General features: G+C 41.8%; 1 protein-coding gene across 1 annotated transcript in view; it reads left to right on the top strand.

Moving 5' to 3' along the window:
* The window catches only part of LOC138299189 (E3 ubiquitin-protein ligase TRIM39-like), a 180,813-nt gene that overhangs the window by 118,759 nt on the left and 48,660 nt on the right, over positions 1-13,394 (top strand). The window contains exon 5 of the mRNA XM_069237286.1: positions 4,957-5,063. Within this exon, the coding sequence (XP_069093387.1) occupies positions 4,957-5,063 (107 nt within the window). The remainder of the gene's footprint in view (positions 1-4,956; positions 5,064-13,394) is intronic.

The following is a 13,394-nucleotide window of genomic DNA, read 5'->3' as shown; positions in this document are numbered from 1 at the left end:
TCAACCTCAGCCTTCCTCCGAAGGAGTACAGGTCTTCGTAGGTAAGCCGCCTGTCCATCGGCTCTACTTGGAGTAAACAGTCAGATGGCTTTTTACGTTTCTTTTAACTGTCCATGACCACCAGGAATACCCCGGCAGTGAAAGACAATAAAAAAATTACCCCCACACCATACGAGAAAACTTCCACGTTTTTGAGGCATTTTTTTTTCCTTTTCCAAAAACAAACTCCTGGTTTGGGAGTTTGTTGGTGGAAGTTCGGTGACCGTCTGCAATTGATGATGAACACTTACACTAAACTTTTAAATGACTTTGCATATACCACTGTGACACCGGTTCATAGAAACTCCTGAATTTCACTAAAGGGCAAGTGGTAAACTCTAAATTTGGTGGGCAGAGTAAAGGCAGAATGATGGATGTAATGTCCTTTTCTGCCCTGATCCTCTTTACTCCGTCTGTCAAAGTCTAATCTAAGTGGTGTATTACTATAGTGGGTGTGAGCGTTGACCTCTGTATGGTCTACTTGCTGTTATGACCACATTCACTTGTGGCTGTTGCCTTGATTCATTCACAGAAAGTGTGCCAGGGACAGGGTGTAAGGTGAATTACAAATAGTCTAGTGTGCTGGTAGAACATTTCTAAATAATCTAAAATAGTATGATTGGATCCTTGAACAGCAATTAGGGAGGAAGTATGGCACCATCTAACCATGCTTGTTTTATGCCTATGTGGAGGCGCCCCAAAAAGGCCTGGAATTTAGACCTGACTGAGATTTGCTTTGTCACTTGCTGTGACCCCTAACGTTGGAGAAGGTGGCCAGAAGAAAAAGGCAAGATGCCCAGCACTTTTTATTGTTGTGATTTGTTTCTTGGAACTCTAATGCATGGTTGGTGCTTAAGGCACAGCACAGACTTTACACGAGTGAAAAGGTCATGAAATGTTTGAATTTTCAAAGGGGTGGCCACCATAACTGGTTATTGGATCTTCAAGCCAGTTAGTCCTTGCCAGACAACAACTTTATGACCTCTACTGTGATAAGCATGTGCAACCCTTCAATATTCAACTGTACCATAGGAGTGAATTGGTTTGCAAATGGTACTTCAGGCCTTTGGACACCAGCGGTGAAGGACAACCTCTCTATGTTAACTAATTGTAGTGGGCCCCAAAGAAAATTCCTTTTAATCCTGCACTGAGATCTGCAAGCACGTTTCATCCTTCGCAGGAATCAAATGCTTCACCGAGGTTGAGGGATGATTTGACCAGAAAAATGTGTGGTGACCCATACACAATTACTTAAGCAACATCCCAACAATTTAGACATCATGACCAATATGGCCATGGAAAGAAACTCCAATCAATGAAAGGTCTCAAATCTTTATTTTACAACTGCAAAGGTAATGTTGTGAAGACTGTGCGCAAAATCAAATTATAAAGATATATTAACACCATAGGCTGCCTGAAGCAGCAAAAAAGTTTAATCGAATTAGCTTCAACACAATTAAGCATTGAAGAAAAATAATAGATATCATTAAGGAAATTATCTGAGACACAGAAGTATATCTCAGGTCAGACTGCATTAGCATTTGTCAAGCTCAATGAAGCAGAGTGTCGGAAAGTGGATTATTGATAAAGGCAGGTAAGTACCTACACTTAGCAACAGGCCAATAACCTCCACTTAGGTCCAGTTAGGTCTCAATAAATTAAACCCAGCTCAAACCTTGGTAGCTTGGCAACGAGCAACAAGGCTTAACTTAATAAACAAATGTGTAAAGCATTTAAAAATCACAAAACAGTAAATACACAAAACACAATAAAAATCCAACACCAATTTATGAACATAGGGTATATTTTTATCTTTAAAATGACACAACAACTAATACAATCGGGTAAGGGGAACCGGAGTTATGATTTTTTAAAGAATTTGTGTTTTTTTAGGGCCTAGAAACACGCCTCGACTGGGGCAAAGTCAAAGTTTAAGGCAGACTGCGATGGAGCCCTGCTCGGCTACAGCAAGTGGGAGGCCTCAGTCAAAAGTTTACCTTCGGACTTAGTCGTTTTCTTGAAGATTTTCTTCAGTGGGACGATGTCGCCAGTCCAATCCGAACTCCCTGGAGCCCTTCCTCAGATACGCGTCACGGGAGCCCTTAGCGAAGATTTCCACGTTCGGACGTAGAAAATATTTCACTATGAAAATCCTTCGACCAGGCCGAACCTGAATCTTGATCCGATGTCCCTGGAGCCCTCTTCGAATACACAGTTCAAGAGGTCCCGGTCAACATTCTACATTAAGACTTAGTCACTTTTTCTGAGATTTTCTTCAGCGGGACGAACCTGCAAGTCAGTCCCTCCCTGAACCAGTTGAACCAGGCAAAGTCCTTCTTGTGGTGAAGCCGAAGTGTGCAGCTGGGGCAGTCTTTCAGAGTGCCGTGCCCAGGTGCAGGTCAGGGATTCAGCAGGCCAGTTCTTCTTCTTCTGATGTTCTTCCTTGCAGGGATCTGAGGCGTGGCCGCAGCTCTGCCATATTTATCCTTGCTTCTGGGTGAAAAGCAGAGGGGTCCTGGTTCTCCAGTCGGATGCAGAGTTCTTCCCCCTGTGATGACCAAATCCATCATGGCTGAACCTGTTTTTGGAGGTTACATCTGGCTGAGCCCACTCACTGGTGTGGCTAAAAATCACAAACACAACCCTCTCCTGCCCTCTCCTAACCTAATCAAGAGGTAACTTAATTGTCTGGAGTTGCAGGGTGTGAGGGAGGTGCTGGGTTGCTCAAAATGTCCTTCCCTGCCTTTGAAGATCAGTTTGGCAGCCCCCCCTCCTGCTTCCCCATCTGCTGAGGTGATTCTCCTCCCCCAGGCACATCCTTTGTGTTCAGCTCAGGCCACTTCTCACCTCATCGAGGCAGCCTGTTCAGGCTGCCAGAGGCTAACCAATAAGAGAATGGCACTACAGAGCTGAAGTTGGCAACTTTCAGTTAGAGTTCAAAACTCTTTACCTGAACAAGTTATATTAAATCTAACAATTTTAAGTTTTGGGACTTTTTATAACAATTAATTTGTTACCAAACTTGAGATAACTGACACGTAAGGGGACTTTGTTAATTAAAATAAAGTCTCCCCATTTTAGCCTATGGAGGCCATTCACTACAGTGAGGGAAAAACAAATATGACTATTTTACCTCAGCAGGGCTTATAAAACTATTTTTATAAGGCCCCTGCTTATAGTTACATGGCACCCAACCCTTGGGGTACATAGGGCACACCTTAGGGGTGACTTACATGTAAGAATAAGGTAGTTTAAGGCTTTGGAGGTACTTTTAATTCCAAAATCGAATTTGCATTTAACTTTAATTTAAAAGCAGCTTGCAAGTCAGGCCTGCCTTTAAAATGAACCTGGGCACCTCAGCAGTGCACCTATGGGTGCACTACCTATGCTTGGGTCCCTCAACCTACATGCCCTACCATATACTAGGGACCTATAGGTAGGCTGACATAGCCAATTATAATTAGCCTAATTTGCATTCTTATTTTATACAGAGCACAGGCCCTGGGACTGGTTAGCAGTACCCACGGCACAATCAGAGCCAGGAAAACACCAGAAAAAAGTGAAAAATGGGGGCAAAATGTTAGGGGGCCTCTGCAATGGGGGCAAAAAGTTAGGGGGCCTCTGCAATCAGCCCTGTTTTCTCACACAGAGTATACAAATTCAGGGCTGGACATGTTTTTTTCCCTACAGCTAATTAAATTAGGAAATGCATTTGTGGGGACGGGCTAACACATGAGGGCAAAATACAAATTGAGACAAAAATAAATTGGGAAAAGATATCCAGGGCTACAGAATACTAAGTAGAAAAATAAACAGAGTGTGAGTGTCAGCATGTTAGTTTCTAACCTAGAAAAAGAGATATGTCAAGGGAAATGGCCAAGAGATATACCTCTCCAAGGGGACCACATTCAAGGATTGTTCCTCAGCAAAGCAAATAGATCAGCAGGAAATCCAGCCCAAAGCATTATCAGGAAAGGTGTAGAGAGACTAGGGGGTCTCAAGAGCCAAGAACAAACTGTCTAATACCTATGAACTCCATCACCATTCAAAATGCACATTATCCTTTGATTCATTGATCCAGTGGTACGATATCAAGCAAAAAAAGACATTGTCCAATTAAAATATCGTTAAATTCTAATTGCTTCTCCGGAATTACAATACAGTATGCTTGTCTCAGTTCCATGTGAATCTGTATGCCAATTGAAACAAATTATTTCACATTAAGTCCACAGGCCTAAATGTTCCATACCATGGTCACTAAACTACAAACCTCTGTACAATTGAACAAGGAACCTATTGCTACTAATAGGACGGGAACCTAGAGGAAAAATTCATGTTAGAAAGAACAATGATTTATCACTTTACATGACTGCAAATACGAGCTCTGCAGACCTAGTTATGCTAACACTAGAAATGTAAACCACATTAAAATACTTGTTAATAAATGCACATAATAAAAAACTTGTAAATTCAGCAGTAATCATTAAACCATCAAAAAGAATAAACATTTAATTATAAATTGTAAAACTCTGTTAATGCATCACGTTAGATATATACACTTTGTCATTATTTAAATCTTATTAGCACATTGTTAAATCTGGAAGACACAATTGTGACCACAACAAATGAAAACATGAGCACTTTTAAAATATGTGTCAGTGCATCTTTCTACGTTAGGCTGTTAAACATGAGTCGTAATTTGTCACTTCTGCTGACATCTGGGTCATAGAAAGCTTTTTTTATATTGACGCTGCAACAGATCCAAGAGACAATGTTGCAGCCTATAACAATCATATATGTGCATTGAGAACCTATAGTGTCCTACATCCAAAAGTAAATAAGAGAGCAGTGAGAGTGAGCGAGAAAAATGTGCAGTAAATGAAGAGGTCATGTACAATATTGTTTTATAATCGGCAGGTGTGATTATATGAAAACCGAGAAACCCCAGGAAGATGCGGCTGTTCAGCAGACTCTGCAGAGCAGAAAAAATGTCTCCTTGCAGGATATGCTTCTGGAATTAAAAGGTAAATACATATTTGATTACTAATGAAATCCATTTAAGGAAGAATTCTTTATGTTGCAGGGCTGAGTGCAGGGCAAGGGCATCTTTGCATACTTTGAAAAATACACTTAATGTAACAGTAAGCAGCTGTTATGGCCTCTAAATTACCCTGTTGTTGGGTAGGAGAGTAGTATAAGGTGTGTGAGTTTGGAATCTATGGAAAGTGAAAGACAATAAAGTGGTGTGAGATCACTGTTTGAATTGTGCTGCCAATGGAGGGAAAAGAAGCATCATGAAAGTGTGCTACTGATAGTGTAATGTAGGAACAGGACCAGTGAAAGTTCTCTGTGAATTGTTGAGTTGATGGAAGCAGACTCTATGGTTCATCTGAATCAGCAAACTTCCTATCACCCACCACTTACATACTTCTCATGATAAAAATGGTACCCCACCCTGGGCCTACTACCTGAGACAGGAACAGACCAAAGTGTGGACCATGCTAAGACCATATTGACTTTATAAGGTCACAGTTTTCATGCATTCCTGTCGCAGATGCTAGACCCAGCCATACAAGTGGGGATGTTGTGTGCAATATGAACTGAAAGTGAGAATGCAATGTGACACAGTCCAAGTAAGAATGTACTACAAAGACAAGAAAAACAATGGGCTCAATAAAAAGAAAAATAACACTTAGCTTTTATTACTCTGAACATCTAAATGAGAAAAATATCCTGTCAAATTACAACACACATAACAGGGTAAACTGAAATGCATTTTATTCTCAAAATGCACACATTGTCATAGTAATCCCAGGTAAAGAAGGGGACTCTTTTGTGTTAGGATGTGCCCTTAAGAAAAGGCAAAGTGCCCTCACTAAGAGTGAAAGTAGCGACTGACTGAAGTGGGCCAACACAAAGCCCCATGCTGTATGCTGAGATGGGCAAAAAACACAAGTGAATGATACAACAATACAGGTATGTTCCAGTGGTGCAATTAGGCGAAGTGCGGAGATCTCTGTCGGTGCATGAAAAGGATTGTCACTGCAAAGAGTAACTCTAAAGCAACTCTATACTGTGACTGTAAAGACATCATAGAAAGGTACCCTCGTTTGGCAAGAAAAGCTTTTCCTTAAGGAACAGGTGAAAGTCAAGTTTAAATTTTGAAAATTTGTCTGTCAACTTGAAGTTGCTGGTGCCCTTCACAATTGAGACTGATGAATCAGCTTTTACTATTGGTGCGGTATTGTTGCCAAGAGATCCTGAGACCAAGGCAGCACATTTGGTTGCTTACTAATCAAAAACCCTTTCTATCATAGGGACTGCTCATGATTAAGGAAGCCTTCACTCATTGGTGACACAATTTACAAAGGCCATTACATGATATCACTGTCTCGATGAACAATAAAAACTACTGTGTATAAAATCAGTGAAATGTTCAAATGTGATACGTGACAGATTCTTTCTTTTGATTCCTCTAAATTTCAGTATACAATCAGTTGCAGGCCAAAGAATCAGCATGGCGTGGTAGATGTTCTCTCAAGACAATTAGAAGAACAGGAAGAATTGATACCTGTTTTTATCATCTCAACAACCATATCACAGTACTCTGTTCTTAAGGCTAATACAAGGTCACCAAGAAAAGTTAAAAGGAGAACAATGTTTACAAAATAATTTTAGAGATTGGAAGAGAGTGTGTAAACATGCTATATTTTCTCATCCAAATTTGCAACAGAATGGAATTGTTTCATGTGTCACCTATTGTAGGGCATCCAGAACAAAGAAGGATGAAAGAATTATGGTAAAGACATTTTTTATGGCCTAGCACTTGAAAGTCTATTCAACAATATGTTAGTCAATGTTTCTTTGGGAAAGCTATCTAAGACAGAGAAAGCCAAGCACATATGATTTGTATAACCTTTTCCAGTGCCCTGTCAACCTGGGTTAGGAATTTGTATGGATTTTATTGTTTGACTGATCATGTTACAAAGGACTTGCACATAATAGTTTTCATTAATTATTTCACCAAAATGGATTGTTTTGATGGACATTCTACCTGCAGATTACTCAGCTGTAGATTTATTCCTAGAGTTAGGTTGGATCTAGAAATGTCAAAGCTTTCACATTTCCGGCAAGGAGTGCTGGCTTCGTGTCAATGTCAGAAGCAGTTATCAGGTGGCCTTGCCAAAGCTATATGGCACCCACCAAAGCATAACAATGTCAAATCCCTTTTTCCCCCATTTATTAATAGCTTGCTGTTTCCTTAGAGTTGTGAGTTTTCATCACCAAAAAATATTTACAGTGCAGGGCTCCTCCAAAACATTATAAGGAACGTAAGGGGCAGATGCCAATTACCGAACCCCACTACCTCTGTCTTTGGTGCCTCTGTTCTGAATATGTCCAAAGAGAGATTGATAGACCTCAATCTGAACCATGCACTAGAACAATGCCTTTGGTGCTTCTTAATGGAACGCCCAAGAGAATTGACTAATTGGATCTCCCTCACAGGGTCTGCATACAGCAACTCCTTACACTGTCCAATGGAATCTCTCTTTTCTATTGCTCAGTTGCTCTTCTGGTGTCAGAACATTCACCCCAAAACTATTAAAGAGCAAAAGGCTGTCACAACATTCAGCCTAAAACTATTAAAGAACAAAAGGACAAGTCATTCACAGAAGTCACCTTTTCCACCACTATTGCCTCCTACCATGCCAGTTACGGATCCAACAGTGACTCCTCTGTATACCTGTTCTGGAGAACAGATCAAGAAGAGAGAGCTAGAGACAGCTGGAGGAAGAAGGGTACAGACAGAGAATCCATTATTTTTTGGCTCTGATTTTGATTGCCTCTATCTTTAAGCTTATGGTGGTGGCAAACTGGCAGACCTTTAATCATCCAGTGGATTGGACACTGGCCCCGACATGAACATGGAATACCCAGCAGGACATTTCACCCCAGAGGTAATGTCATTCCATTCTGTGGTCAAGAAAGCTGAAGATATACAGGAGCTGCAGCTACCAACAGAGGAGGTTCAGGATAATGTCCTCACTGAAGTGCTCCTCCTGACTGTACCCCGTCTGGGCTTTAATGAAGGATTGCTGTATCCTGTATTGACAGCGTAGGAGAAGCCCACCTCCGCATTGATGGTCAACATGCTGGTAGGGAGGCACAATTGGTGATGCTTTGTCACTATTTTTCATTTTGCATAACATATACTAATCTTCACATTAGTCATGCTGATTGCATACCTGTTTGCCCTCATCTGCACCTGTCCACGCCTGGACCATGCCCTCTGGTCGGATCATCCACCACCTCCACTCTGCAGCAACCCTCCACACGCTCTACCCTGGATGCCCTTCCACTCACTGACACCTCACCTCACAGCACAGCAGGACGCTTCTCCTGATTCCACTGTCACCTCACTTGCAACACCACACACTTCACTCAGACTCCCACCTCACCATCTCACAACCTCACCTCAACCAACACAACGCCTGATCTTCAGCATACCCCTACATTCATGTGCCTAAATACCTGTTCTATCAAAAAACACACCATCGAAATCCATGACCTCTCAACAACAGCACACCAGACCTCCTCTATCTAATAGAAAACTGGATGAACCCCACCTCAGCTCATAACAAGATACAAGCAAGATACAAAATGGCACGCCAGGACCTCCTCCACAAACCCGGCGGAGGTCTTACCATCATCTACAAAGATACCCTTAAATACACAGCCACCACTGTCCTGGACACCCCTTTCATGGAGGACATGGACTTTAACCTGCAAGCATGCAGCAGTACGGTGAAGGGCATTCTAGCTTACAGACCCCCTGGCCCTTAAGGCAACGTTAAAAATCCCATATCAGACTTCACCCCCCACCATCAACTCCAAAGACTTCCTTCTTCTCAGTGACCTCAACTTCCCCCTTGAAGACCCCTCTGACCATTGCTCCTCCAATTTTCTCAAGAGTCTATATAATATAAGACTTGCCCAACTCGTCACAGATCCTACACACAATGCAGGACACACTTTAGATACAAACTTCACCTCTGGAAATACCCCTCTGCCTCACTACCACATGGACTGACCACAACATTAGCCATTTCAATATCACCACGACACAAACCAAAGGTCCCATCAACACGACCCAACCCAGCTTGTGCTACACTCAAAACAAACCAACCCAACACCACCAACAACCTAGCTGAGGACATCACCAACTTCAACCAATGGCTTTTCAACTGCACAGACGTTTTTGCACCCATCAAAACTCATACACATTGCAGAACAAACAACTGGGTCTCTTGTTATACAGAAGAACTCTGGGACTCCAAAAGATTCTGTAAACAGCTGGAAAGGTAGAATAGGACGAACAACAATGCAAGCTCCAGATCACCTTGTCCTGAGAGTTACGAAGAGAAGCTCCATCTTGGATGGGAGTGAAGCCAGTTCCAGCAATAGCCAAGAGATATTTTCCATAATCAAGGAATTCACCAACCTCAATACCTTAACCAACTTTATTACCCCTTCCCAGGAAATCTGGGACGACCTTTCAAATTACTTCAGCAACAAAATTGAGAAGATGTACAATAACTTCAAAAAGCAACTTAAGCCTGAGAACTTCATCAGCAAACTGTACACCTTCCACTCGAAAAGAAACCTAACCAACTGGAAAACACTCATGAGGATAACATTACCTCAGCCATAAAGACCATTCACTTTGGGTCCACACCATATCTACAAATTAGGGGGACCGTGACCAGCAAATTCTTCACCCACTTCAACCACCCATTTCTTCGCCAACTCCTCCTTCGAGTCTGCAACTTTCCCAGAGGAGTGGACGTATATTGCAGTCACAGCCGTCCTTAGAAATTTCTGACCCATCTTCCTACAACCATGCCCAATAAAGGTGATAGAGAAAACAAAGAACCAGCAACTCACCAACCACCTGGAACTCCGCAATCTTCTTGACCACTCCCTATCTGGCTTTTTAGCAACCACAATATAGAGACAGCACTGATTGCACCACAGATGAGCTCTGCACCCTTCTAGGCCTGAGGAGAAACCACTGCCCTCATACTGCTGGACCTCTCAGCAGCATTCAACACCATGTCACACTCCAACCTCAGCAAAAGATTACACCCTGCAAGCATCCAAGACCAAGTCCTCAAATGGATATTCTCCTTCTTCACAAGGAGAACACAGCAAATTAGACTCTCCCATACAAATTGGAACCCAAGGACCTGATCTGCAGAGTTCCTGAAGGGTAATACCTCAGCCCAACCCTGTTCAACATTTGCATGGCACCACTCGCTGACGTCATCAGATCTCACTGCTTTTCCATTATCTCGTACAACAATGACATCCAGCTCATCCTCTCTATGTCAGAAAAGCCCCACAAGACCAGATCCAACTTCCTCAAATTCATAATCCACTTATCAGAATGGATGAGAACTAACTGCTTGAAACTCAACATGGATAAGACATAAATTCTGATCTTTGGGAACAAGAACTCCTCCTGGGTCTCCACCTGGTAAACGTCAGAGCTCAGTCCAACTCCATCATCTGCCAAACACGCACATAACCTGGGGATTACATTAGATGACAAACTTAACATGGCCGCACAGGTGAGCACAGTTAGCTCCTCTTGCTTCCACATGCTGTGTATCTTCAAACAAATCTTCAGATGGATTACCAAGAGCACCAGATGTACAGTTACTCAAGCCCTAATTTCCAGCAGACTTGACTATGAAAATGCACTCTTTGCTGGAATCTCCAATCTCCTACTCCACTGTCTTCAGGCCATCAGAATGCCTCTGTTTGACTCATCCTGGATTTCTGTTGGCATACCCACATTACGTCTCACCTCGGAGATCTCCACTGGCTGCTGATTCAAACTGCTCACACACAGATAGAAGGCACTGCACAACATTAGACTAGCATACCTCAACTGCCACCTCCACTTCTACCAGCGTACCAGATACCTATGCTCCGCCTCTCTCTCTCTTGCACACACCCTGAATCTGCAAAAGCAGAACAGGAGGATTAGCTTTAACTCAAAAACATGGAACTTCCTCCATCTATACTAAAGGGCCTTCTTCTCGCTTCTAGAAATAAGCAAGAACATAAAGACCTGGCTCTTCAACTAAGATCCAGCAGACGATATTCACAACTGCTTTAGCGCACGGATACCCCTCAGGTGCTTTACAAATCCTGATAACATGACATTACATAACACTCTCTTCACATTAAGCAGTCACTTTTGCTCCTGCTCAAATAGTTAGACTCTGGAAAAAGTCCATTCTCACTTACTTGACTGAATCTTCATTTGATTTTGCCTTTCAGAGGCTTTGATTACTTACTCCGCTTGTGACTTTACCCTCACATTTCCTGGTCTTCTTTTAGCTTAACATGTTAAGGAATTTTCCTTCGGGGGTTTACTACTGACAACTTTAACTAGTTTGTCTTGATTTTTGTTATTTGGAATCACTCAGACCACCACATTGATGAGATGATCATTGTTTTATGACTAATTTGAACAATTTGAGTTTGGAACTTTACTAATCAGATCATACACCTTCATGGTTTACAACTCTACTACTGACATTCCATGGAGCCTTACGAGGTTTACTACCATTGATATATTGTTGATTTGTTAATGTTAAACCTCAGCCCGGGACTAAAAAGTCCATCCACTTGAGTGTAGCTTGTACTTTGCACAACCGATCTTTATGATGCAAATACCATCCTGCTGTATCTACTAACATCCACCACAACCCATCGAAAATAACTTTTATGGATTTTATTGTTGAACTTGTTACAGAGCTTAACACTTCACAGTAGTGGTGGGTTATTTCACCAAAATGGATGATTTTACACCCCTCAAACTGCTACAAATTGCTTTAGAACTGGCTCACAATTTTCTTAATTCAAGTTCCACAGTTTACCAGATATTATTATTTCAGATCGAGAGGTGCAATTCATTGCACATTCCTGGAAAGAGCTAATGAAAGTCACAGGAACAAACATTTTCAGTTACACTCTATTATCCAAACAGAGATCGATAGACCTCAATCTGAACCATGCACTAGAACAATGCTTTTGCTGCTTCTTAATGGAACGCCCAAGAGAATGGAGTAATTGGATCTCCCTCACAGGGTCTGCATACAGCAACTCCTTACACTGTCCAATTGAATCTCTCTTTTCTATTGCTCAGTTGCTCTTCTGGTGTCAGTCCTCAAACTTTTCATGGCCCTCTCTCTCATAGATCTGTTCCTGCTATAATGCACCTCGTCACATTCCTCAAGGAAGTTGAGAGAGGGGTTTATTAACATATTTGAAATTAATGCCAACATTTAAGAGTCAGGCTGATAAACATCATACACCTTCTCCAGAGTATTAGGTGGGAAAGAAGGGTTAGCTCTCCAGGAAATGCTTACACTTGACTGGATTACACCTTAGGTTTGCTCTTTGCTCTATTCTCAAGCTGGTAAGACAATCTGCCATTCAATTAGATTGGCCAAAATCTGGAAATTGCAATCTTTATTTTATGTTCTTAAGTGAGGCCATTGATTACACTGGTAACTGGAGCACTTTCCACTCCGATATTAGTAGATGATTCACAATAGTATGAGGTGTGTTGCTGCGTTCATTTTGGCCAGCTCCAAAACTTAGGGCCTGGTTTAGAGTTGGTGGATGGTTTACTCCATCACAATGGTGATGGATATCCCATCTGCTGAAACACAAATCCCATAGGTTATAAGCAGACGGGATATATGTCACCGTTGTGACAGAGTGACCCCTTCGCCAAACTTTAAATCAGGTCCTTAAACTCTTGGAAGGATATTATGGCTTGGAAAGATCCTCTTTTTCCTGATCCTGGGAGCTGGCCACCTTTCTGTATCTCCCCAACTGTTTTTTCCATTCATCAACAGTACCCACAAATACTAGATCCCAGTACAAAACTCCAGGGATATATTTTTTGGGGGAGAGGAGCACCGTTCAGATTATTGGAAAAGATCTTGTTACTGATGGTCCAATACTTGGGCATACAGTCTTCAAGCCATCCATCTTTCAAGTTCAGAAAAGGTCAGGATTAACATATATGGAGAACAGGAGATTAGCTTGATGGCCGCTTACAATGTGTTAGTGGGACACCTGGGATACAGCGACTATATAACTTAGTTCAAAGGTGAAGATGAATAACATTAGAGAAAGAGGGTAACCGTGTGGAGTACCAATATATAATGATAGTCTCAAAGAATCTAGTTATTTACAAAACAGAAAACCTGTTTGTACTCATGTAAAAGAGAAAGATGCTTTCTCAGCTTCAATGGATATTATTTACCAGG

This window comes from Pleurodeles waltl, chromosome 6 (assembly GCF_031143425.1).
Source record: "Pleurodeles waltl isolate 20211129_DDA chromosome 6, aPleWal1.hap1.20221129, whole genome shotgun sequence".
In the NCBI taxonomy this organism is placed as follows: domain Eukaryota; kingdom Metazoa; phylum Chordata; class Amphibia; order Caudata; family Salamandridae; genus Pleurodeles; species Pleurodeles waltl.
This window is presented reverse-complemented; position numbering and strand designations above follow the sequence as displayed.